At 37.3% G+C, this 12,724-nt stretch overlaps 1 protein-coding gene across 1 annotated transcript in view; it reads right to left on the bottom strand.

Annotated features, from left to right (window-relative positions):
* Window positions 1–11,360, bottom strand: part of AOX1 (aldehyde oxidase 1) — a 37,128-nt gene extending 25,768 nt beyond the window's left edge. The window contains exons 1-13 of the mRNA XM_079310425.1: window positions 11,184–11,360; window positions 10,201–10,258; window positions 9,330–9,426; window positions 7,573–7,681; window positions 6,904–7,030; window positions 5,961–6,022; window positions 5,286–5,366; window positions 4,378–4,458; window positions 3,519–3,663; window positions 3,220–3,312; window positions 1,405–1,556; window positions 1,067–1,160; window positions 265–374 (exon numbers count right to left, since the gene is read on the bottom strand). Coding sequence (XP_079166551.1) covers window positions 265–374; window positions 1,067–1,160; window positions 1,405–1,556; window positions 3,220–3,312; window positions 3,519–3,663; window positions 4,378–4,458; window positions 5,286–5,366; window positions 5,961–6,022; window positions 6,904–7,030; window positions 7,573–7,681; window positions 9,330–9,426; window positions 10,201–10,258; window positions 11,184–11,243 — 1,269 coding nt within the window. The 5' untranslated portion in view covers window positions 11,244–11,360. The remainder of the gene's footprint in view (window positions 1–264; window positions 375–1,066; window positions 1,161–1,404; window positions 1,557–3,219; window positions 3,313–3,518; window positions 3,664–4,377; window positions 4,459–5,285; window positions 5,367–5,960; window positions 6,023–6,903; window positions 7,031–7,572; window positions 7,682–9,329; window positions 9,427–10,200; window positions 10,259–11,183) is intronic.
* Between the last annotated feature and the right edge of the window lie 1,364 nt (window positions 11,361–12,724).

The following is a 12,724-nucleotide window of genomic DNA, read 5'->3' as shown; positions in this document are numbered from 1 at the left end:
TAGACAATTGCTATTGCCTTATAATTTTTAAGGCAAACTTTTGTCTGAATATTATTCTTTATATAGCATCGCCAGCTACGTGCTGAGTTGTGTTTTTTGGCTGAAACAGGGAGATAGTATGGCACTGATATGAATAAATGTAAGGAATTCAGAGAGTGAGGGGTAACAGTGCTAGTTTAAACAGTTGGATTATGCCTCATCCTGCTCTTTATTTCATAATCATTAACTCTGCATAAAGCAAATCTAAACAAACTAATAATTTACCTTCCTAGAATAGGGAATATGGATAGAGACTAAGATCTCTTCTGGTGAAATGGTATTGTTACCAACTCCATCTGCAAAAATATCACTCACAGGAATCTGTCGCTTTTGTCCTAAAAAAAGGGAAAAAAAAGAAAAAAAATCCCAAATCCAGAAAATTACATACAATTGTGCAATTAACACATATCAATAATATTTTAATTGGCAAGAAATACTTGCTGCTTTACTGAAAAAACAACCACTACAAAGCTTACATAAAAAACTATCAGTGATATGTTCTATAACTTCAAGTGGTTGCTCCATCTTCCATATCCTAATACCAGATTCCTAAAAAGCACCCAGAGGTCAAATCCCATTCTGTAAGCCTCCTTTCAGATACTGCCATGATGATCCCACCCTCACTCCTGCCAATCTATTCCAAACCTCTACAGCTGCTGTCATAACTACATTACACTCTAAAACATAAAAAAATGAGGAACTGAGTAGTAAAGAACTGCTGTAAAAGTAAAAAAATTATTAGGAAGGTGGGGCTTTTGTTATTTAGGTTTTGGGTTTATTTCTTCTTTCCTTTGTTTGCTTTTCCCCTGGGGTTCTGAACACTTCCAGGAGTCCAGAAAGATATAAATGCTATTGCTTTTTCATTTCTCTTTTTGATATTTTATTCTAAATTGTTATTCTGTTATATTATGAAAGTTAAATTTTTAAGAAAAGAAGATGACAAAATTCTGCAAGGAACCTGAATTTCTAAGAGCCCTTTGAACACTTAAAACCATTTATGCTACAGAGACAGGCTATCTCCTCCTACCTCTTGAAGCCAGATTGAGCATGCAGTTGCTGGCTGCCAGAACAGGATTCAAGTCTGAGGTTGATTTTCTACTTATGATGTTTCCACCAAATGACTTGAAAAAAATAAAGTAATTTATGTTACCTTTCTCTGTAGTCGTCACATTTTTATGTTAAGTTGACAATATGACATGCAAACTATATGTATATTTACACATATTGAGAGCTACAAAAATAAGTATTGATAAAAAATTCACAGCAAAATCAAAATTAAAAATGCAAGTTCTACATGTGGTCAGGACCAATTTCACATTTGTTGCATTTTTTTCAGACTGTAATTGGAAGTAATTCCCAACATACAGCAACATTTCTTATCTGTTCTCCACCCAGAGTTCTCAATTGCTTCAAGACAGCACAGAAGACTCTCGTCTTCTCTTCAGGGAACTCAGCAATTGCATTTGACAAGATGTCTTTCACTAGAGAGAGGCTGCAGGCAGCTCCCAGAGTTAATCCTGTAACCAAAAGATTATGGAAGTTAATGTGTGCATTTCTTTACTGCCTGGGTTTCAAAGTGTTTTCAGACTGCAGAGTTAGGACAGCTCATGTGGGCTAAGACAGATAAAAGGAGAGGGGCCTTTGCATTTTGAAGGAACTGGAACCTTTCATTTCAGGAGACTGAGGGTAAAATCCCTAGAAATGATGAAATCGAAGTAATACCTCACCTCTTCTGCTTAAAGGGAAATCCCTTCTCTGCTTCCAACTGCACATCCCAACTGCTTCCCTTGCACCTTGCTTTGACTGAGTAAATGTTAAGGAGACATTTCACACAAAGGTGAGTCAGCTTCAAAATGCTTTCAACAGACTCTTCCTATTTTTAAGCATGATTTTTATCCTAATTTGATCTTGCTTTGCATACATACGTTCTAGTTATTCTACTCCTAACAATGAAGACAGTATTCTTTTTCCCACTAGAAAGACAACTCATACGCATTTACTTAAAAATTTTTTTGTAAGATTATAATTCTGATTTTTTTTTAAATGGTACACAGTTACTTTCTATTAAAAATAATTATTTACATAATATAATAACGTTTTCAGTGAATACTGGGATTCAATTAAATGCATAAATGAAAATACAAATAAATTTAATGACTTAATCAAGCAAGCAATACTAAATTTTGTGTATTTAAAAGAAAATTTAATCAAAACATATTTTGTATGTATATCTGATTAAAGAGAGGAAATGCTATATCTGGGTGGCAAACTAAACTGTGTATCTCTTGTTTTAGAACTAGTAAGTCCCACCTTCAAATGTCTAAGTTTTATTTACACACTTTAAAGAAGCAGTAAGCATTCTCCCAACTTCTTTTCAATTCCTAGCTACTTTTCAGCTAGTCTTTGAACAGAACTGTATGACTGATCTGAAATAAAATAGATACTCTAAATGCAATAACAGAACTATTAAACACAGTTTACCACTTTTAAAAAAGTGAATTCAAGCATATAGCAAGTGATTTAATCTAATATGACCTTCCTTAAAACTTTGGCTATAAGCTTGTACAAGGTAATTTTTATTCAATTACTTTAGACCATTATAATAAGTTGAAACCTATTTTTAGTTGTATTTCTAATCCCCAGAATTTATTTAAAACCCAAAACCTAGTCTAACTGGAAAAAACCTCCATGCTTATTATAAACATGTAAGTTGAGATACAAAAATTTTAACCTATTATAATTAATGCTGTTATGATTGAGAACAAGATTAGTTAATGCATATCAGCTATGCCAGATTAATCACAGCCTTTTTTCTAACATAACCAGGCATGCTAACATGCTAATTCTCCCTGTGGTTCTGTATGGGTCTCTCTCTGCTATTCAGCAGAGCCTGGTACAGCAGTCACAAAGCAAATCCTGCATGAATGAGCACCAGAACCAGTATTACCAGAATTACCACCCTCACACTAAGGGCCAAGATGATACTGGTGGTCAGCTCTGTGCTGTGTCATGAAGGCAAAGCCATCCTGCACTGTGATGTGGCAACAGCCCCCTTGAGCTGGGAAAGAGCCAAGCATGCTTGAGTAGCACAGCACTTCACACCTTCAGCACTCTGGAATGGTGCAGTGCTCCACACCGCAAAGAAATCTCCTATTTCTGAAAAAAGTAAAGTCTACTGACCATCATTTGCATATTTCAGCACATTTAGATCTGGGATCCTTGCAGGAGCAATAAGAACTGGATGGAACACACCTCTGGATTTCATGTCAGGTCCTACAAGATAGGAATACACTTAGACAAAAAGCTTTTTCGTTACAACTCCCACATAGTAGAACATAAGCTTAAGAATGAAGAGGCAAAAAAGAAGCCCCAGAAGAGGCATAACATAAGCTTAAGGATGAAGAGGCAAAAATGTAGCCCCAGTCCTCTCATGCACACTGGAACTAAGGCAACAGGAGCCTTTCTGATCACACACATACCCACACTGGTGTTCCCAACCACAAGTGGAGCTTTGGGGTAGGTGGCTTTCAGATCCAGTAGTTCATCCAAGTTTACAGGAGAAATCCATGTTACTCGCTCTCCATGAAAAAACAGAGATCTTTTTGGTTGATTTTCTGCCATTCTCTGAAGGAGAAACATGGCAGATTTAAATACTTAGACATACAGACAGAAGTCCAAAAAGTCAACAATGTTCTTAAACAACAGCAGTTACACATAATCCTTTAAAATTGGGCAAAAAGGGGGCAGAAATGTTATGCTTTCTTATGCAGAAATGTTATGTGTCTTTGCACAGTGGTAAAAGTTAAGACTGTGTGGGTGAAATGCCTTTAAGTAATTTCAATGGGCTAATAAACAAGATTGATAATAAACAGCCCCCTAGCAAAAAATGTAGGAAAAGATCACTTGCTAAATGCTATTGCTAAAAATGTTAGAAAAGTGATAAAAAATACTTGGGGAGGTATTTGCCCACTTAGTTTGCTTGGAGAGCACCAATGACACTGACAGCAGCTATTAAACCACGTAATTGTTTTACAGTATTAAAATTTTTTTCCCATTCAGTTTGCTGTGAAGTATTTCTATCTGCAGCTGCTAGACTGAAAACCCAGTTTAGGTTGCTTCTTTATCTTCTCACCTAACACCTAACTCTGCAACTTCACTTTCCCAATATGACTTTTTTAGATAAGTGAATATCCAATAAACTTACTGGGCAAAATACCAAAAAGGAGTATAATAACATTAAAATGTTTTGCCATTTCTTCTGATGGATTACTGCTAAGCAGGACTCAAGAACTTATTCTGAACAGAGCATCAGAATAGTGTATAAGCAGCAAAAGTTACCATTAATTCTGGAGGGAATATAAGCTCCTGGGTGGGATCTAAGGGCTGGAATTCATCTGTTGAAAACAGGCTGGTGGAGACCTTGAAAAGAAGACAAGCAAAGACCAAGAATTTCCTCTCATCACTGATTTCATACAACAACAATAAAAGCAAAAGCAAAACCATACCAGGAGACTGCCAGTGAAGTCAGTATAAAATGAGTAATTTCATTATCATTTGGATTTGTTGTTACATCACCATGCATCATTTGGAGGTGCTGAGGCAAAAGAAGTGTTCACAACATTTTCTTAAATTGTACTGCCAACCTAAATGACAGTGCAGAAGCAAGTAACTGAAGGACTAAGTACAGGCTTCCTGTAGTTCTTCTATAACAAAGTAGCTTCATGCCAACCTGAAGAGCTCAAAACCCAAAGAAGTACATGAGATACTACTGAAAGAAAATTGAGAACAAGGTGAAATATTTGTATGGATAAAAGGTTTCACATAAAATCCCAATCATAGCTCTAATTTTTAACAGTGTATCAATCCTTCAAACTTAAGTCAGCAGTTTTCCTAAGAGACCAGTACTTAGAGCATCACTGATTATTGATTTAAGCACATTTCACATATGCTCTAACATCTTGCATGATATAATTCCCACTGTATTTGTAGAGTTCAGACTACTAATATTACTGAACCTGAAGAGCTGTTCAGATCTCAGCTCTGGAAATCCAAACTATGTTATGCAAACTATCTGACACATCCCTACCTTGTAATACAAATATACACATAGAATCCTCAATTTTTCAAAATATTTCCAAATTTCTTGTGAGGACTAATAAAATAACTTATTTATCAAATACTATGGGCAATATCCTTTCTCTAAGTTTTAGACTGAAGTAGGGTCAGTAATAAATTTAAAACTTTACCTTTTCTTCATTGTCAAACAAATCATCTTCCTGATCCAAGCAACATTTTCCATTTGCTTTCCTTTGACAACAAATGGATTCCTAAAATAGGAATATCCCATTAACAAAATCCTGCCCAGAATGGCAATGAGTTAAAGCTCATAAGGTAAGAGTGACTCTATATTTCAATAAAGTTCTAGATGAAGTTTAATAACAAGCCAAATTAGGATTAAGTGTTAAAGTAGTGATATTAAAAAAATAATTTTAAATCATCAGATGTTGAAGTCCCTAATACAAAATAATTCCTACTATGCAGAATTCAGCTGACATGGTGAGAGCAGACACAGATGGTCTGTATTGTTTCCTTTATTAACTGTTCACTTCCATTTTTCCTCTGTAGGATTCTGACACATTGCATGATAAATTACTAAGAACATGGATTGAAATTCTGCTTTTATTCATGCCAGTACTAACTCACAGTAAACCACATAGAGTTACTTCAAATTACTCTTCATAATTCAGCTGAGACACCATGTTCATTTGTGTTAATCAATTTTTGTAACAGGTTAGGCCATTTACTCAGAATTACATCTTTAAACAGAGGGAAGGGATGATCTTAATGAAAATCTTGATGGCTGGTACATGCATATACACTGATGGCCCCAATCTAGCAATCCTACTGCCACTACTTCTTACCTTACAGAAGGTTTTACAGGCATCTAGGATTGGCCGGTATCCAGTACAGCGGCACAAGTTCCCTGCAGAAGGGAAATCAGTCAGAAAAAGCTGTGCTCTAAAGTCTGTGGCTTTAGAATGTCATGTCTTTATGTGAGCTATGTGAGTTTTGTGTTTTTGGATTTCAAGGAGAACTGTTAGCTCTCAAAAAGAAAAAATAGAACATTGTCACAAGACTTAGGACCCTGCAGCTCCTGACAAAAAATGCTGTTCTTTCAAGGGGAGTATGAAACAGTTGAGATCTGCACAAGAGAATGCTGGCTACAGCTCAGTATGCAGGAGAATAAAGAGAATGGACAATAATCTTCATCCACTCAGAATGCTGTTCTCTTTCCCCCAACTTTTTTCTAGAGGTAAAGGAAGTTAACAAAACACCTCTAAGTTCACCATCAGCAACAGGAAACATCTTTGGCTCCACTGTGACATTAGAGCACAACAGAAGGCTATTTTGCCTGCAATAAATGCTCACACTTTCCCACACTGAAGACAGTCTGCACCTCTTTGCCTTATCTGTTTTAATCCTACTGTAAAGGGCCTATCTTGCAAGGGTTAATGACATCCTCAATACCAGATAGAAAGGGACTTTGGAGATGCTCAGATGCAGCTGCTTCTTCAACGTGACATCATTTTGGCACATCTGATTTTAAGCACTTCAGAAGACACATATGGGGATGTTTTGAACACCTGAAACAATCCACAGCTCCATGTTTCATTTTCCAGGAGAAAAGAAAGGCAGGGAATACAAGGTGTGCATCCAGTAGCAACTCTTCTAGGAAGCAGAGTTTGCAAGAGTACATCATCCATGTATGCAGGCAAGTATACTCACACAGGCATTTGTGTAGACAAAGCTTCTGAAGAAATGCTTCAGGCATACACTTGCAAACTAAAAAGTGGCAATATTTACCAGCCAGAGCTGCAATCATCTGCTCCGAAGTTGGTTCTGGGTGGTTTCTTAACAAAGTGTATATGGACATCACCATTCCAGGCGTGCAGAAACCACACTGGGAGCCATGGCACTTGGCAAGTCTTTCCTGAAATGAAATGCCATAAAGAACCCTCCCTTCCAGCACTCATCTCCATTCTAGTGAATGCTCTCTGAAATGGGAAACGCCATATAAAATGTAGACTTTGTAATAAATTAGACTTTTTAAGTAAAACACTTTAAGCAATATGAAATGAGAATAATTATTTTGGGTGTGTTCAGGCACATCTTACTAAAGAAGCCAATTAACCTTCAGTGGACTTCTGTCTTTTTTGCATTTATACTAAATAGAGTCAAAGGGACATTGTTCAAGATGTGCCATTAGCCCAAAGAGAGCAAAGCCTGGCCCACTCCAACAATCATTACATACCAACTACTTGATCAGACTGCCAATACTAAAGTAAGATCCATCATGAGCCATGTCATCAGCCTTGATCAATCAACTACCAGAAACCAATGCTGTCCTCTATTGTTAAGCAGGGAAAACAACCATCTTTTGAAATTCCTATGCCCTAAAAGCACTGTCACTAAAGCCATCCCATCCAAAAAAGCAATCAGTAATCCTCCTATACAGTGATAATATACTCTCACCTGAACTGGATGAATCCTGTTTTTTGTGCTTCCAACACCTTCCACTGTAGTCACTGCTGCACCATACAAGGAACAAATGGGAAGCAAACATGCATTGGCTGAATAGTGTCTTTGGAACATAAAGAAAAATAAAGAACATGAATGTTATTTCAATAAACAAGTCTGAGTATTATATTTGTCAATCAAGATGTAGCTTATACGTACAAAACAGCCACTATTAACATTTGGAATGAGAAGGGATCACTTTCTAGCTATGTCTCTTGTCCCCTGTGTATCTATGAAGACAATTCCATGGAATTTACATCTTCCTCAATACTTGTATTTTCTAACTGCCCTCTTGCCTCTCTTGCCCACAAGCAATCTGTCAACTGTATTTTGGAGGAGGAAGATAGGGAAGGGAAGATTGGTACAGCCATTTGGAAGAAAGAATGAATTACTGCTGCAAATTTATAATCAAATTTCTGATCCAAAGAAAATTCTGATGTAAAATAAATATCATACTAAATAGGAACAACACACCAAAATGAAAATTCTTTAAAGCATTTAATAATTTTAATAAAATTATTTGTTTTTTCAATACAGTTCAAATGTTTCTTTTCAGGAGTCTACTTTAATTTTAGCTCTTTCATTAACTTTATACATTTCCATTTGTGTTGCATTCCAATGTAATGTAACTGTACAAAAGGACAACTGGAATGTTTTTTCCCCACCTAATAAACACTTCAATGCACAATGTCATGCAACCATTTAACAATTTGATTGGCATTTTCTCAACTTAGAGGTAATTTATTCCAGTTTTGAGTTTCAAAATATTTCTTTTCATGGGTAGGGTGTAATGGATGGACTTCAGTGTTAAAAGGCTGGTAAGACTCACACTTCTGCCTACCCTGCCTTGCCAGCAATTGTATAACAGTATGCTGGTTTTGGATAGGATAGAGTTAACTTTCTTCAGAGTAGCCAGTATAAGGCTGTGTTTTGGATTTGTGCTGCAAATGGTGCTGATAACACAGGGATGTTTATCTACTGCAGAGCACCAGTGAGGAGGCTGAGGGACACAAGAAATTGGGAGGGGACACAGCTGGGACAGCTGACCCAACATGACCAAAGTCATATACCATACCATATGGCACCATGTGCAGCATACAGAGCTGTGGGAAGAAGAAGAAAGGGTGGAAGTTTTGTGTTTGTCTTCACAAGTACCCATCACAGATGATGGTGTCCTGCTGTCCTGGCAGTGGCTGGACATCTGCCTGATGATGGGATGCAGTGAGTAAATTGCCTACTTTGCTTTGTTTGCACAAGCAGCTTTTGTCATATCTATTAAACTGTCTTTTCTCAGCCCATGAGTTTTCTCTTTTACCCTCCTGATTCTCTCCCCCATCCCACTGGGGAAGTGAGCAGCTACATGGTCCTCAGTTACCAGCTGGACTTAAACCACATAGAGAGCTGCAGGTAGGAGCCACATTCCAGTGGTCAAGCCAAAGGGTCTTAAATTAATGCCTTCTACAACCTCTCGCAGGGACTGTCAGTATTTATAAGTAAATCAAGCATTTGAGTTTGATAGTTCAGCAAATTTACAATATAGCTCAATCAACAGCAATTTTAACAGCATTCTCTTTTTGGATTAAAGTAACCCTTCCTCTAGATTCTTTTACTATTAAGAACAAGTTCTACAGCTCTGTTTTTAAAGTTTCATGTCTGGAAATGGTATCTTCATAAAATTTTCTGCAGTTTTCAAAATATTCTGTTGAGGATACCGTATCTTCTTTGAAGATGGATCATAAGTAGATATCATCACTGTGCAGGCACCACAGCCACCTCCTCCACAGCCATACTTAGTTCCTGTAAGATGGACTGAAAATGCTGTCATTAGGGAAAATAATCATCTAGTTCCACTCTGGTCTTTATTCCACTCAAAGGTTTGAGACTACCTTTTTTCCTAAGCCCCCAAGGAACACAAAATTGGTTTGTTATCAGCATTTGCATAGGAAGAAATGTGTAATGGGCAAACCAGCTGTATATTTGAAATTTCAGTGGAACAGTAAAACTGATTTCCCAGTTTCTCCCAGAAGACCCATCTATAGGTCAGGATATTGGCCTTCCATCTCATCTGAAAGATCACATTTCTGAGGGAAGTGCTTATTTTTGTGAATCTGAAACAGCGGCCAATCTAAAACTGTGAATCAACTAACAGCTAATTTAATGTTCCAAAGTCATCAAAAAGGGCCTTTTTGCCCCTCAAAATTCCATCAGCTTCAGGTTCTCATCACAAGATGTCCCTTTTACCAGGACAGAGCTATGGGGAGTTCTATTCTGTCAAGCTTTATATATAATGACCACTAGGTTTTTAGACTTCTTTATGAGGTGGGAGGGGAGGACTACAGACACCTATTCATTGTGCCTGATGGCATAACTTTGTGTGTTTAAAAATCCAGGCTAAAAATACAGCAGCTCAAATGAAGAATATTTGGATTAAGAAAGAGACATCATTTAGTGTGGTTGATTTATCTTAAAGGAATCACAACTTTTTAAATCTGGTAATTAAACCTTGAATTAAAATTTATGAGAATTTTGCTTGAATAAGGCTTTCACATGAGCAACTTTAGGAAACATACAAGAAAAGGATACGCCTCTTCCGCAGATAGGACAAGAGCATTTGTTCAGGATCAGCATTTTTCTCTATTATCTACAGCAAGAAAGTAAAAACAAGGTTTAATTAGAAAACCAAGGCCTCTCAAAATTCAGGGCACAGACTACATTCACACAAAGCCACAACAGAATTCTTCTCTGGTTCCCCCTCATAGAACTACACTAATTGCCAAACACCACGGGAGATTTTGGGCTCTTTCTGGAAATTCCTTTTCAGACAGATACATTTTCAGGAAAGACGAGTTAGGGCACCTTGCAAGTACTAAAAATAACTGCTGCTCAGTGAAATGTTATACTGAGGGAACTGACCTTCGGTCACACTAGAAATTAAAATGCAGAACTTTAAAGACAGCATGAAGAATTAACTAATGATTTGCAGATCCTTAAATCTCCCTGGTACTCTGAGAGTAACATTAGAGTAAACCTGTAAGACTATTGGCAATAGCAATTTATTTTCTAGTTTTATTTGTATTAACTTTTACTTGCTGTCAGAAACTGACAACAGAGAGCAACAGAAATACCCACATTCTTCATCAAGTACAGTACTTCTTATTCAGTCACTTAGAATAAAATGGTTCCTTACAGTTGCTTTGGATCAACAACCACTCCTTGCATTATTATATTTATGGTCAATAGTCCAAATTTGGACTATTGGTCTTGCTTTCAGTTGTAACTCTGAAAACCCAACACCATTTTAAAGATGAGAAGCCAAACAAACCAACGAAAAAAGTGGTTTGCTTATGAGCCAAGTTTGATAGCCAGCTGAAAGCGTTTTAACTTTGACACGGTTTTTCTCCCAAACACAGCAAAGCTAGCCAAAATGAGACGCAACCATCCAACCTTCTGGAAGTTTGTGTGAGGATCCGGTTACACTCGCAAGAATAAAGTCTGAGGAAGCCAAATCTGTGCCCTTCGGAGCTCCTTCAGGCACAGCAGCCCCTCCTTCTCCGTGTTCCACTTACCTTCCTGCCATTCACATAGAAAACGAGCTCGTCAGGCGCCGCTGCCCCGCGCAGAGCCATGGTTGGCAGCCCCGGACCCGAGAGCAGCAGGGGAAGCCGAGCAGCTGGAGGCGCTTCGTTCTGCAGGGCGGGGCGGGGCGGCGGCGCAGCGGGGCGGGCGGGGAGAGCGGGGCCGCACCCGGCTCGAGGGTGACACGGTCATTGTTTTCAGCGTCCTCAGCTGTTTGCAAATATTTCTGTGCTTCAGCCTTTTAAAGTGTTCTTCAAGTGTTCGAGAGTCAAACTATACTCCACACTTTCTCAAAGGACACAGGAGTTCCGGCAGAGCAAAACGGCAACATTAACACTCTGCACTGTTATCAGGTTCTTATAATAAAATCACCAAGAGTAATTTTAAACTAAGAAAAAATCCAGCAATGTAGTGATCATGAGACCAATGGGATTTTTTGGTTATATTTGCATTCACAAAATAATCAGCAGTAAGGTCCAGGTATGGTCACCATTTCTAAGAGCTACTTGTGCAGGCAAGGGTTTTAAGAAAAAAATACATCCTGTAAAATCAAAATATATTAAATTAATTACGTACAAAATTCCAATTAGATTGAGTAAACATGAGAAAAAGCAACTTTAAAGCTATATAAAGAAGTTCGAATTACCTGTCCTCCAAAATTATCCTAGTTCCTGGTGATGGCTACAAATTGATTCTTATGCCAAAAATCATGAGCTGCTTTTACATCATTTTCTTGGGAACAACTTCTAGTATATCAAATGACTGGTAAAACAAGCACATATAGTGAGAGTTCAAAGACAATGCAGCATTCTTTATACTGCTTTTATGTGATCATTTAGCTTAACAATTAAATGAAATGCAATCTAGGAAATAAAGTGAGTTTTCTCTGTATTCTATTATTGAACGTCAATTTGAGCAACAAGAGTGAGCATGGAGAAAGCAATGAAAGAAGGGCAGTAGCAATATTATGATTTTACAGTTACTTAAAATAACTTCTGTGCATCTTCAGGCCACTTTCTTTATATTTTCTTACTTTGAAAGATATCTATACTAAAAGAATGGAAGAAATGAAGACATAAAGCCCTAGGCCTTTTACTTTTATTTAAAATTACGTGCTTGTATTTGGGACACTTTAGCAGTCTAGCTGGTAACACCGGATCCTGTGTGGAACAACAGGGCCTTCACTGAAAAAATAATTAAGCCCATCCCCAAAGAGATTATTTATTTTCTGGGAAGATAAAAGCATGTGCCTCTGTTTCTAGCTTTCAAAGCACAGTCAGTAAAGAAGAACAACAATTTTAAAAACCATTGTGTTTTACTGCTGCAGTGCTGGTACTGGGAACACAAGTTTTAACAGGAATTTTTGAGGACTTCTAATAACACAGCTGATGATGTTGATAAATAGTGGAAGCTAGCAAGAACTTTTCAATTAAAAATAAAACAAATTAATTACAGACTTGGTAATAAAAAACAAGGAAAATGCTTAATAATTTCTGTGTGTACTTTTAAAAATAACATTGAAGAAGGATAG

This window comes from Erithacus rubecula (genome assembly GCF_903797595.1).
Source record: "Erithacus rubecula genome assembly, chromosome: 8".
In the NCBI taxonomy this organism is placed as follows: domain Eukaryota; kingdom Metazoa; phylum Chordata; class Aves; order Passeriformes; family Muscicapidae; genus Erithacus; species Erithacus rubecula.
The sequence above is the reverse complement of the archived record's forward strand: the minus strand, read 5'-3'. Positions and strand labels throughout refer to the sequence as shown.